This window comes from Heterodontus francisci, chromosome 8 (assembly GCF_036365525.1).
Source record: "Heterodontus francisci isolate sHetFra1 chromosome 8, sHetFra1.hap1, whole genome shotgun sequence".
NCBI lineage: Eukaryota > Metazoa > Chordata > Chondrichthyes > Heterodontiformes > Heterodontidae > Heterodontus > Heterodontus francisci.
The window spans coordinates 77,775,029-77,788,216 of NC_090378.1; the positions used below are offsets into that span (position 1 = coordinate 77,775,029).

Consider the following 13,188-nt stretch of genomic DNA (forward strand, 5'->3'; position numbering starts at 1 on the left):
GTCCCTGCATTTTTTAAAATTCAGTTTAACTCTTTATACAAAAAAGTTATTTAATTTTACAATTCAGAAAATAATGTCAACTTGATCATAGATTTGTAATTGTATTCTGGTGGAAGTCTTGGCTGCATGATGCACATATTGGGTAACTCTCAAACAGAAAATTATGTAGAGGACATCTACAATTTTCCAATATGCTATTCTGGTGGGTGAGGTTTCCCACCGACAAAGCAAACTTGAAATAAGGCTCCTAGGTCCCTATGACCCAGCAGGTGCTATCTATTGGTTAGCTAAATTTTGAGTCTCATGCTCTTACTCTTCCTTTGGCTGCAACAAATCCTCCATGATTATGGCATCAATTTCAAAATCCAAATAGTCATTTGCATTTCACAATTCCATCCATCTTTTCCATGGTAATAGAAAATTAGTGACTGTGTTAATAACCATTTCCTTTAGACAGAGATGGGAAGGTTTTGAATGTATACGTACCGTTTACTGCTACGGTAAATTCTCTTGTCATTTTCCCTGCAACATTGCTTGCTACACAGGTGTATCGAGCTGTATCTGAAAGCTCAGCGTTGTTAATCTGAAGGTATCGTCCACTGGATAGGATGCGTATACGAGGGGTGGCCTGAAGATTCGATTGAAGAAGCATGAAGTCAGACTTGATACTTCACAAACTAGTTGGGTGACGGGGAGGAGCGCGAGGGCTTGACCCATGCAGGTGGCAACCATGTGTTTTGGCTGCTTTGAATTCTAATTGTGGTCACAATGCGAAGTAGTAAACTCTGCTGCCTGTATCCCAACTCGAATCAATTCCCGTTCACTAATCACCCCTGTGCTCGCTAACCTACATTGGTTCCTCATTAAGCGATGCCTCAATTTTAGTATTATTTTCCTTGTTTTCAAATCCCTCAAATGGCATCACCCCCCTCTCTATCTCTGAACTCTCCTTCAGCCCCACAATCTTCCGAGATATCTGCGCTCCTCTAATTCTGGCCTCTTGAACATCTCTGATTTTAATTGTTCCACCATTGGTGGCTGTGCCTTTTGTTGCCAAGATCTTAAGCTGTGGAATTCCCTCCCTAAACCTCTCTGCCTTTCTACCTCTCTTTCCTCTTTTAAGACACTCTTTAAAAGCTACCTATTTGACCAAGATTTTGGTCATCTGCCCTAATATCTCCTTATGTGGCTCAGTGACAAATTTTCCTTCATCACATTCCTGTGAAGCTCCTTGGAACATTTTATACATTAAAGGTGCTATATAAATACAAGTTGTTGTTGTAGAGTTGAAGTTGTTGATTTTGCTCCTGGCCTTTGGGAACCCACCACCAAGGTTGGTTCCATTTAAGATTGGTTTTCAGGAATCCTTTCAAAAATATTGGAAAACAGACCAGACAATCATTTAATTGATGGTTTGTGGGACTTTGCTGATGCAAGTTTGATATGGAAATGTGGCTACATTGCATCAATCATGACACTCCAAAAGTAAAGTATTGTATGCAAAGTGCTTTGAGATATTTCAACAATTTTTTTATTCTTTCATGGTATGTGAGCATCGCTGGCAAGGCCAGCATTTATTGCCCATCCCTAATTGCTCTTGAGAAGGTGCTGGTGAGCTGCCTTCTTGAACCGCTGCAGTCCATCTGGAGAAGGGACACCCACAGTGCTGTCAGGAAGGGAGTTCCAGGTTTTTGACCCAGCGACAGTGAAGGAATGGCAATATAGGTCCAAGTCAGGACGATGTGTGACTTGGAGAGGAACTTGCAGGTGGTGGTGTTCCCATGCGTCTGCTGCTCTTGTCCTTCTTGGTGGTAGAGGTCGTGGGTTTGGAAGGTGCTATCGAAGATCCTACAAAAATTTAAGTTTTTTTTTCTTTTTTACTATGCCAATTAACCAAATTTTTGTTCGTAATATCAGGAGCAATTTTGTACAATCATTTCAGTATTGGGATGGTCCTCAATCTTTTTAACCCACCACAATATAATACTGGATGTTAAAAAGTCTTCCGACACTCCTTAAATCCAGTTATCTTAATTAACAGATGGTGACTATTTACCTGTAGTGGCTTGCCATCCTTTAGCCAAGCTAGTGTTGGAGGTGGTACAGCATCAGATTTGCACTCCAGGATTAGCTGTCCACTCTGTAACACAGCCAAGTCCTGAGGCCCACTTTGACCAGCAATGTTTGGTGGGACTGGAACAAAAACATGACAGCAACTGAAGTAAAACTAGGCAACAACATTTAAATATTCCCCCTTACTTCATAAAAAACAAAGTCTGCTTTATTTTTTAGAAGCTGTTAGGGAGCGAAGTATTGGAGTTATTGCACAAGCGAGGCTGTCATTGGCATATTTGTGATTGGCTTCTCCAGCCTCTACTCCATGGACATCTGAGCTTGCAACCCACACACTCATAGTCCCACAGGAAGGTAAGAAGAGCTCAATATAGAACATAGTCACACATAGGGCAATGCCCCAACCCTGTGATGTCTCCTGCACAGGCAGGACCCTAGAAATCTCCCTCCCCTGACAGACGCCAACAAATACCCCTAACTCCCAAAGCATTTGATCCTCAGTGTGTGCTTCACTGTACCAACAGACTCTATGCCAATAGTGTTAATATATTTTACTTTAAGTACACTGTAACAAAACTATACAGTAAGATGCACGTGTGTAAAGAGGAAAAAAACTGAATCTGCAGTAACAATACATAAATGTATTTTTACGAAACACCTTTTCTAGCATTAGAATAAGCAACCAAATCAAGAATCTATATCGGTGAAGACATACACATTAAAACATACACCTGTTTCTACCTCCAATGCCATAATCAGCTCCAGAAATCAGAACGGTCATAAATGTGAAAATAAATATTTCAGATACAGCCATATATATGTTAATGTGTACTAGAATGGTTAAGTGTTTGATACCCCCTTTACATTGTAGCACTAATGCCTGGTGACAGCTCTACATCTGGAGAAATCGAAACTAGTTCCTCGGTTTCTCCAGAGGCAGTGGTGCTGGTCATGGGTGGGCTGAGTGATTAGCTCACCTGTGTAGGCAAACAATGCAGTTTTCTGTTCACCAGTCTGATTAGATGTAGTCCAACCACTGGGAAGCTCCGGAAGCCAAAAATGAAAATCCTGACTTAGAACACTCAAGCAAGTGTGTGTGAACACAATCTTTATTGCACCTTTGTTTTGTTTCTTTGCCATTGTCACTATGAAATCAATTCTACAACACAAGTTTGGCACATCCCACAACACCAAGGTGTCCACTATATGACAGAATTGCATCTACTTGAAGTGGTTCTGTAATATAAAGGGGACTCTGAAATTTCCTGTATTTATTAAACACAGTCTGTGCCAATGCCAAGATGATATTATGTTATGAAAGTGATCCTGTTTTTGTTAAAATATTTTTAAAGGAATTTATGGTTAAACTGAATAAATGTTGGACCAGTTTTTTTTAAAAAGAGAGCCATCAAGAGGACTCTGAGGGAGCTGGATTGGCAACAATATTACTGGTTGTCACATGATTCAAGTTAAAGATAGAACAAAAACCCTGGTAACAGGGGCAGAGAAGTGACAAGCGCCCTTGATTGGACAAGCCCAGCAGCAGCAGAGAACACCCGGGATGGGCAGAAAACTTACAAGTTGTTTGGCTGTGTGTCAGTGTGTGTGTTTTACCTTCTGGAGTGAGTGGCTGATAAAGTTAGCCTGCTCTGAAGAAGTGAGAATAGAAGAGACAACCACTACCCAGCTTGCTTTCCAGCAATTCTCCAAAAGACTCTGAGAAGTCTACTGTGTTGATTCATCTGCCTCTTGTCTCTGAAGAACGCCTGCTAAATTACATCTCTGAATGACCCTGAGAAGTCCACTGTGCCAATTCATCTCATTTTCTATCTTTGAAGAAAGCCTGCTAAAATTACTTTTCCATGCTGCATGAAAAATGCTGTTCTAAAAGATCTTAGTGACCTGTCTACATGTACTCAGAAGTTAGACTGTATGCCAGTTTTGGAATAACATATCTCATCTGCTGTTTTCTTCAAAAATGAGAAAGTAATCTGCCCAAGTTTTTTTTATCTGTAACAGAGCTCTGAATTAAAAAAATCCCTTTTATTTTTTCAGTTAACTGGTGTGTGTGTGTGTGACTGTGAAGGGACTAAAGTAAAAAGGGAACTTTTAATATTTAAATCTGTGTGTTTATATTTTACATCATTACTAGTTAAGACTTGTTTTATAATACATTGATAATTTTGTTGTTCATTAAAGAAACCTGGTTAGTGTGTTCTATTCTGGGAAAAAGAGAGTATATGATTGACTGTATCGATAAGTGGGATAATTTAAAATAATATGTTGTGACCTGTGGAGAAGTGGAACCAGAATAAACAGTGCACTCCTCCCACCTCCGTTGTAACAACTGGAACTAGATCTAGTCAGATACACATTGAAATTAAGTCAAAAGCCTGTGCTCCGGGTGCAAGCTGCTTCAGTTTTTTAGAATTTGCAACTGAAACTGAAATGTCAATTAAACCCCAACTTACCATGTACCCTCACCAAATACTCTTTGTCATCATCCCCTGCTGTACTGGAAGCCAGACAAGTATATCTGCCTGTATCTTGCACCTGCCAAGGAAAGAACACGAATGCTTTAATTAAACTGCACCTAATTTTTATATTGTCCTTTTTGCAATGATGCTTTATAATTTTTTACACTGCATCAAAATCCATACTAACTGGAGAGGAAGGTTGCTGAAATGACAGTGCATTGAATTTTGCCAAGTGATGTGAGAATACATAGAGGGGGTAGTCTCACATCACTTCAGTATAACTGTCACTGAGGCAAAATCTTAAAACTTTATTACTCTTTAATTTTACTGAAGAATCAACTGCCCATTTAGACGTGCTGAGGGAACCTCTGTGCCTGAACAAAGAATGATGCCGAGCTCTCAGTACTGAGTTATACCACCAGTTAGGCTGCAATGCAGTAGTGGTGTCAAACCAGTACCTTCAGTATAACAGGCCTAATATGCCTGAATTGACCTTTTCATTGCTCTCTACTCAAGCAGATTTGGTAAGATCATAGTATAATCTTCATAGAGTAAGTTCTATGAATCGGCATTCTCAGAGCCGAGCTTTACATATTGGAAATTTAAGCACCAGAGGTAACAGTGCACTATCCGCAATGTGCAGTCACAGAGTCATAGAGAGATACAGCACTGAAACAGGCCCGTCGGCCCACTGAGTCCATGCCGACCATCAACCACCCATTTATACTAATCCTACACTAATCCCATTTTCCCTCTCACATCCCCACCTTCCCTCAATTCTCCTACCACCGACCTACTTGGTGGACGGCGGATGATGAGCCTAGGGAAGGAAGTGTAGATAGTCTCAGTCATCTCATTATCAAAAAGGAAGAGGTGTTGGGTGTCTTGCAAAGCATTAAGGTAGATAAGTCCCCAGGGCCTGATGGGATCTACCCCAGAATACTGAGGGAGGCGAGGGAAGAAATTGCTGGGGCCTTGACAGAAATCTTTGTATCCTCATTGGCTACAGGTGAGGTCCCAGAGGACTGGAGAATAGCCAATGTTGTTCCTTTGTTTAAGAAGGGTGGCAAGGATAATCCAGGAAATTATAGGCCGGTGAGCCTTACGTCAGTGGTAGGGAAACTATTGGAGAGGATTCTTCGGGACAGGATTTACTCCCATTTGGAAACAAACAAATTTATTAGCGAGAGGCAGCATGGTTTTGTGAAGGGGAGGTCGTGTCTCACTAATTTGATTGAGTTTTTTGAGGAAGTGACAAAGATGATTGATGAAGGAAGGGCAGTGGATGTTATCTATATGGACTTCAGTAAAGCCTTTGACAAGGTCCCTCATGGCAGACTGGTACAAAAGGTGAAGTCACACGGGATCAGAACTGAGCTGGCAAGATGGATACAGAACTGGCTCAGTCATAGAAGACAGAGGGTAGCAGTGGAAGGGTGCATTTCTGAATGGAGGGATGTGACTAGTGGTGTTCCGCAGGGATCTGTGCTGGGACCTTTGCTCTCTGTAGTATATATAAATGATTTGGAGGAAAATGTAGCTGGTCTGATTAGTAAGTTTGCGGACGACACAAAGGTTAGTGGAGTTGCGGATAATGATGAGGATTGTCAGTGGATACAGCAGGATATAGATCGGTTGGAGACTTGGGTGGAGAAATGACAGATGGAGTTTAATCCGGACAAATGTGAGGTAATGCATTTTGGAAGGTCTAATGCAGGTGGGAAGTATACAGTAAATGGCAGAACCCTTAGGAGTATTGACAGGCAGAGAGATCTGGGCGTACAGGTCCACAGGTCACTGAAAGTGGCAACGCAGGTGGATAAGGTAGTCAAGAAGGAATACGGCATGCTTGCCTTCATCAGTCGGGGCATAGAGTATAAAAATTGGCAAGTCATGCTGCAGCTGTACAGAACTTTAGTTAGGTCACACTTAGAATATTGCGTGCAATTCTGGTTGCCTCACTACCAGAAGGATGTGGAGGCTTTGGAGAGGGTACAGAAGAGGTTTACCAGGATGTTGCCTGGTCTGGAGGGCATTAGCTATGAGGAGAGGTTGGATAAACTCGGATTGTTTTCAATGGAACGACGGAGGTGGAGGGGCGACATGATAGAGGTTTACAAAGTTATGAGCGGCATGGACAGAGTGGATAGTCAGAAGCTTTTTCCCAGGGTGGAAGAGTCAGTTACTAGGGGACATAGGTTTAAGGTGAGAGGGGCAAAGTTTAGAGGGAATGTGCGAGGCAAGTTCTTTACATAGAGGGTGGTGAGTGCCTGGAACTTGCTGCCGGGGGAGGTGGTGGAAGCAGGTACAATAGCGACGTTTAAGAGGCATCTTGACAAATACATGAATAGGATGGGAATAGAGGGATACGGTCCCCGGAAGTGCAGAAGGTTTTAGTTTAGGTAGGCATCAAGATCAGCGCAGGCTTGGAGGGCCGAATGGCCTGTTCCTGTGCTGTAATGTTCTTTGTTCTTTGTACCCTAGGGGCAATTTTTACAATGGCCAATTTACCTACCAACCCGCAAGTCTTTGGCCTGTGGGAGGAAACCGGAGCACCTGGAGGAAACCCACGCGGCCACAGGGAGAACTTGCAAACTCCGCACAGGCAGTACCCAGAACCAAACCCAGGTCAATCATGTGGGCACACTGACCTCTGCGTCTGAATTCCTGATGTGCACTGCTGTTGCATAAAATCCTGTGCCAGAATCACATTTATCAATATATTCGGCTGTGTCATATAGTAATATAATAATTATGAGAGTGCCTTCTGAAGCACTTTGATCACACTGCATTAATACATAAAGTGCAATAGAAGTGTGGTTTGAGATCAGTGAGGACAGATTGAATTGTAATAAGCAGCATGAGGTCAGTTTGAGAAAGCAGCTTCACACTAGTGCTAGAAAAAGTGCAAACTTTATATTTTAAAGTTTAACAAATCCCAGGAGGTCCCTTACTCTGTCTTTAAGTTTTTACTTTCACGAAAGAGCAGGCAGGGTAGTTAGTTCTTTGCTAAAATAAAAACATTTGCTGCCACCTTCCTTAATTTCAGAGTGGTGTGGAGCTGACAGTTTAACTCAATGTTACTGACTCACTCCACTCATAAGCAGGTTCTAGTGTAAAATTAATATCAACAATTTAAAAGTATCCTGAGTCCTTATGGTGAACATTTGCCTGATATTGATTGATAATTATTGGTAGAAATAAAAGTAAAATATCGTTTGATTCATTATAATTTATCTCTACACAAGTGGGGGGCTTTCGTGCACCTGAGGATTAACTATTCTCAACACTTCACCACCATGAAGGACATGAATGGCATCCGTCTGTGGTAGCGGCCGTCCATCCTTAATCCAGGTTAGTTTGGGAGTTGGGATTCCAGTGGCAACACAGTGAAGTTCTAGGGGATTGTTCACAACTACAGAGGCTTCCTCTGTAAAATTAGAGCCATTGATATGAGGTGGATCTGCAATGAGAAGACAAAAAAAATAAATCTTAGATTAGTATGTTAAACTCTTTACACAAGGAGACTTAAAGTAAGTGAACCGAAGAAAGGAAAACACAGGAAATAAGTGACCAAACCTAATTAGGTTCACATTTAAAATAGATTTTAAAAAAGGTCTTAAAGGTTTTGGACTAGACAGTAGACTATTTCCACTGTGTAGGGTGCACAATTACTGTTTACAAGCTTATTGGCTGGTGTCACTATTTTTGATCATGCTTTAGTGTCAAAATTTACCTTTCTACATTTCAACATCACTATTTCCCATTCAATATTACTGTGTCAGCTGCTTGATGTGCCTGCAATTTCTGATTATTGGGATTGCTCTTTGGAACAAGTTTCTTTGGAACAAGTCTGTCTTCCAAGTACCATCTTGTGTATATTTAAAAAATGTATATTCATCAACTGACCATGGGCAATGCCAGGGACAATTTATTAGTTTTCTTTTCCATTATTGATACTGGGATCTTTTCAACTTACCCAGCACTTTCAAATTGAAGTGTTTGTTCACTTCACCAGCTTCATTGGCTGCCACACAGGTGTATTTTCCAGTGTCTTTCACCTCAGCCGTGATAATCTGCAGTGACATTCCCTGGTTTCTAACTGTCATGTGAGGGCCTAGTTTGAGAGGCTGTGTTTCTTTAAGCCAGACTAGCGTCGGAGTTGGAGTTCCATCAGTGATGCATGTTACGGAAGCTGAGTTTCCCTTGACTACTGTAATGTCTTCAGTGCCACCAGCATCATCCAGCCTTGGAGGGACTATGGGGGTCAAAGAAAGCTCAGTTAAGGCACTGTAAAGAAATGTATCATTTAATCAAACTCAGCTCATACTGAATTTATATTCGACTTGCAAGATTTTGACTGCTTGCTGTTGGTAACAAAATCATAAATATGCATTCACAATTTCAGCACAAATGAGGGGAAACCTTCCTCCTTATGTCATATTCAACCTTTATATATCTGTCCCCACACCCCCACCACAATTAACAAAGTCCAAACACAGATGACAACCAATATATGAAGCCCAAATAAGAATAATTGTTCAGTATCAAGATCTTATGTAGGAGAATCGGGGGAGGGGTGGGGGCTCGAGATACATGAGTTGGTGAGGATGGGAGGGTGCTTGGGAGTCTGGCGAAAGGGAAGCAAGGGGATGCAGATTGAGGATTCCCATTGGACGATTCAAGGGGGAAGGAAGGTTCTTGAACTGAGGACGATTACTTCATGGATGCTTCAACACAAGTGGTCATTGAGGAAGGGACTGGAACATAATTGAACATAATAGCGAATGACTGCCTTCAACAGGGGACCTCATGCTGCTCATCCCTAGAGCTGTGTGATTTTGCAATCTCTGCCACTGAAGCAGAAACTGCAGCAGGAATGCTGAAGTTGCAATATAAATACACCTAAAGTTAACAATTTCTAACACTATATAATTTTAAATATATACTGTTCCATAGATACCACTGGCCACTGTGGAAATCTTGTGAAGTAATGCACATTTCTTTGCTCGCAAACTCACCATACACTATTAAGTTGTAATGCTTGTTATCCACACCAGCTCGATTAGAAGCCACGCATGTGTATGTACCAGCATCCGACACCTGTGTTCGCACAATTCTGTAACAAGGTAACAAATAAGTACAGGAGTATGCAGTTTCACCACAGACTTATGTGGGTGGTGGTGGGGGTGGGGGGTGGGGGGGGTGGGGGTGGTGAGGGGTTGTTGTTTAACCTTATTTATTGTGGTTATAATGTTTGCTCATCTTCAAGTACAACATTGAGACTGACAACTTGAGCCAAATGGATAGAACAGATGTGTCTCTCCCAATGACTGAGTAGATAAATACAGCTCATTGTGTGGTACTGCATGAAGGCAGCTCATTGGGAATGATTAGCCTTTCCTTAAATTCATCTATTTAGCAATTTCCTGGTTGGAATTAGGAAATGATAAGAGTGTAAAGGAACATAAGAACAGGAGGAGGCCGTTTTGCACTTCAAACCTGCTCTGCCATTTTATGAGATCATGGCTGATCTGTGACCAAATTCCATATAACCACACTTGCTCCATATCCCTTAATACCTTTGGTCAACAAAAATTAATCAATCTCAGATTTAAAATTAACCAATGATCTAGCATCAATTGCCATTTGTGGAAGAGAGTTGCAAACTTCTCGTGCCCTTTGTATGCAGAAGTAGTTCCTAAGCTCACTTCTGAAAGGTCTGGCTCCAACTTTTAGGGCTGGATTTTGTGCTGCAGGTGGGGTTCCCGGCGTTGGGCCGAATAGGTGGCGGGGGATCCCCGCCTTTGCCTTTTCGTACCCCCACCCCCCCACCCCCACTCACTCACCCTCCAGAGCAATCATCTGGTCTTTTTAAAACAAAGTTTCAGGAGCTGGGATTTCTGTTTCTTTAAAGACTGGGATCCCACCTCCAACAGCTGCCGGCCAATCAAAGGGAGCAGTGGTCAGTGTTGGTATTTCAGAGGCCTCAGACCCAGGCCCAGGGTTGGAACCTTGGACCAGAGGTAGATGAGACGGGGTCACCAGGACCAGTCCAGAAATCCCGGCAAGGGGGGTTGGGGAGTGGGCGTGCAGTCCAGGGGGAGGAGTGTCCTGGGGGGTAAAGTTGTTCCTGGTGGGGGTCCTCCATGGGCCACAAATTTCCCATGAAGGAAGAATCCAACCCCAGCCTTGTGTTGCAAAGCGTCCTCCCTGCATGGTGAGGGCACACCCTGCTGCTGGTAAGATCCCAGCGGCGGGGGAAAGAGGCCCTTAATTGGCTGTTAATAAGGGCTGCAATTCACCTCTGGGCGGGAAGGCCATTGTCGGCCTATCCTGCACCCAGGAAGATCGCTTGGTGATGAGGAGGCGATGGGCCCTCCGCCCCCACCACTCCCCGCCACCTGTCGCAATACTCCGTGCTCCCCACCTCCAACCCCTCCTTGGGGGGGGCTACACAAAATCCTGACCTTAGAGTGCACCCCCAGTCCTAGAGTTCCCAACCAGCAGAAATAGTTTCTCCCTATCTATTTGATATGTTCCCCTTAACATCTTGAAAAATTTGATCAAATCACCCCTTAACTTTCTAAATTCCAGGGAATACAACCCCAATTACTCTCCTTGCAATTTAACCCTTGGAGTCCAGGTATCATTCTACTGCATTCCCTCCAAGGCCATTATTTCCTTCCTAAGGTGTGGTGCTCAGAACTAGTCACAGTACTCCAGGGGCTGAATTTTATTTCCCTGCCAAGGGTGAAAAAAATTGGTGGCCAGCACGCACAGGCCACGCGCCACCACGATCCAGGAAATGAAAGGGAGGGAGGAACTCAAGAAAATTACAATCAACAGGGAAGTGGCAGTGAGCAAATTGTTGGAGCTGTGGGCTGACAAGTCCCCGGGTTCTGATGGACTTCATCCTAGGGTCCTAAAAGAAGTTGCTAGTGAGATAGTTGATGCGTTGCTTTTAATTTTCCAAAATTCTCTAGATTCAGAGAAGGTTCCATTAGATTGGAAAATAGTGAATGTATCTCCTTTATTCAAAAAGGGAGGAAGACAGAAAGCAGGAAACTACAGGCCAGTTAGTTTAACATCTGTCTTAAGGAGAATGTTAGAAGCTATTATTAAAGACATTACAGCAGGGCACTTAGAAAAATACAAGGCAATCAGGCACAGTCAGCGTGGTTTTGTGAAAGGGAAATCATGTTTAACCAATTTATTGGAGTTCTTTGAAGAAGTAACATGCTCTGGATAAAGGGAAATTGTTGGATGTATTGTACTTAGATTTCCAGAAGACACTTGATAAGGTGTCACAGCAAAGGTTATTGTGGAAAATAAAAGCTCATGGTGTAGGGGGTAACATACTGACATGGATAGAAGATTGGCTAGCTAACAGGAAACAGATAAATGAGTCATTTTATGGTTGGCAAGATGTAACAAGTGATGTGCAATCTCTCACCATTTAGATAATTTGCTTCTTTTTTATTCTTCCTGCCAAAAGGGACAATTTCACATTTTCCTACATCATACTCCATTTGCCAGATCTTTGCCCACTCACTTAATCTATCAATATCCATTTGCAGGGATCAGTGCTGGGACTTCAACATTTACAATTTATATAAATGACTTGCATGAAGGGACCGAAGGTATGGATGCTAAATTTGTTGATGACACAAAGATAGGTAGGAAAGTAATAAAAACAAAAATTGCTGGAAGTACTCAGCAGGTCTGGCAGTATCTGTGGAGAGAGAAGCAGAGTTAACGTTTCAGGTCAGTTACCTTTTCTCAGACTGCTCTGATGAAAGGTCACTGACCTGAAACGTTAATTCTGTTTCTCTCTCCACAGAAGCTGCCAGACCTGCTGAGTAATGCCAGCATTTTTTGTTTTTATTTCAGATTTCCAGCATCTGCAGTATTTTGCTTTTATATATAGGTAGGAAAGTAAGTTGTGAAGAGGACATAAGGAGGCTACAAAGGGATATTGATAGGTTAAGTGAGTGGGCAAAGATCTGGCAAATGGAGTATGATGTAGGAAAATGCTAAATTGTCCATTTTGGCAGGAAGAATAAAAAAGCAAATTATCTAAATGGTGAGAGATTGCAGAGCTCTGAGTTGCAGAGGGATCTGAGTGTCCTAGTGCATGAATCACAAAAGGTTAGTATGCAGGTTCAGCAAGAAATTAGCAAAGCTAATAGAATGTTATTATCTATTGTGAGGGGAATTGAATACAAAAGTAGGGAGGTTATGCTTCAATTATATAGGGCATTGGTGAGACCACATCTGGAGTACTATGTAGAGTATTGGTCTCCTTATTTAAGGAAGGATGTAAATGTGTTAGAAGCAGTCCAGAGAAGGTTTACTAGTCTAATACCTGGAATGAGCAGGTTGTTTTATGAGGAAAGGTTGGACAGGCTAGGCTTGTATCCGCTGGAGTTTAGGAGAGTAATAGGTGACTTGATTGAAACATACAAGATCCTGAAGGGTCTTGACAGGGTGGATGTGGAAATGATGTTTCCCCTTGTGGGAGAATCTAGATCTAGGGGTCACTATTTAAAAATAAGGGTCACCCATTTAAGACAGAGATGAGGAGAAATGTTTTCTCTCAGAGGGTCGTGAGTCTTTGGAACTCTCTTTCTCAAAA

The 13,188-nt window shown here is 42.3% G+C and overlaps 1 protein-coding gene across 2 annotated transcripts in view; it reads right to left on the reverse strand.

The window, feature by feature from the left end:
• hmcn1 (hemicentin 1) overlaps positions 1 to 13,188 on the reverse strand; it is a 740,737-nt gene that overhangs the window by 136,837 nt on the left and 590,712 nt on the right. For both annotated transcript variants that reach the window (XM_068037415.1, XM_068037414.1), the window contains exons 67-72: positions 9,572 to 9,669; positions 8,530 to 8,808; positions 7,817 to 8,013; positions 4,545 to 4,626; positions 2,057 to 2,193; positions 487 to 628 (exon numbers count right to left, since the gene is read on the reverse strand). In XM_068037415.1, coding sequence (XP_067893516.1) covers positions 487 to 628; positions 2,057 to 2,193; positions 4,545 to 4,626; positions 7,817 to 8,013; positions 8,530 to 8,808; positions 9,572 to 9,669 — 935 coding nt within the window. The remainder of the gene's footprint in view (positions 1 to 486; positions 629 to 2,056; positions 2,194 to 4,544; positions 4,627 to 7,816; positions 8,014 to 8,529; positions 8,809 to 9,571; positions 9,670 to 13,188) is intronic.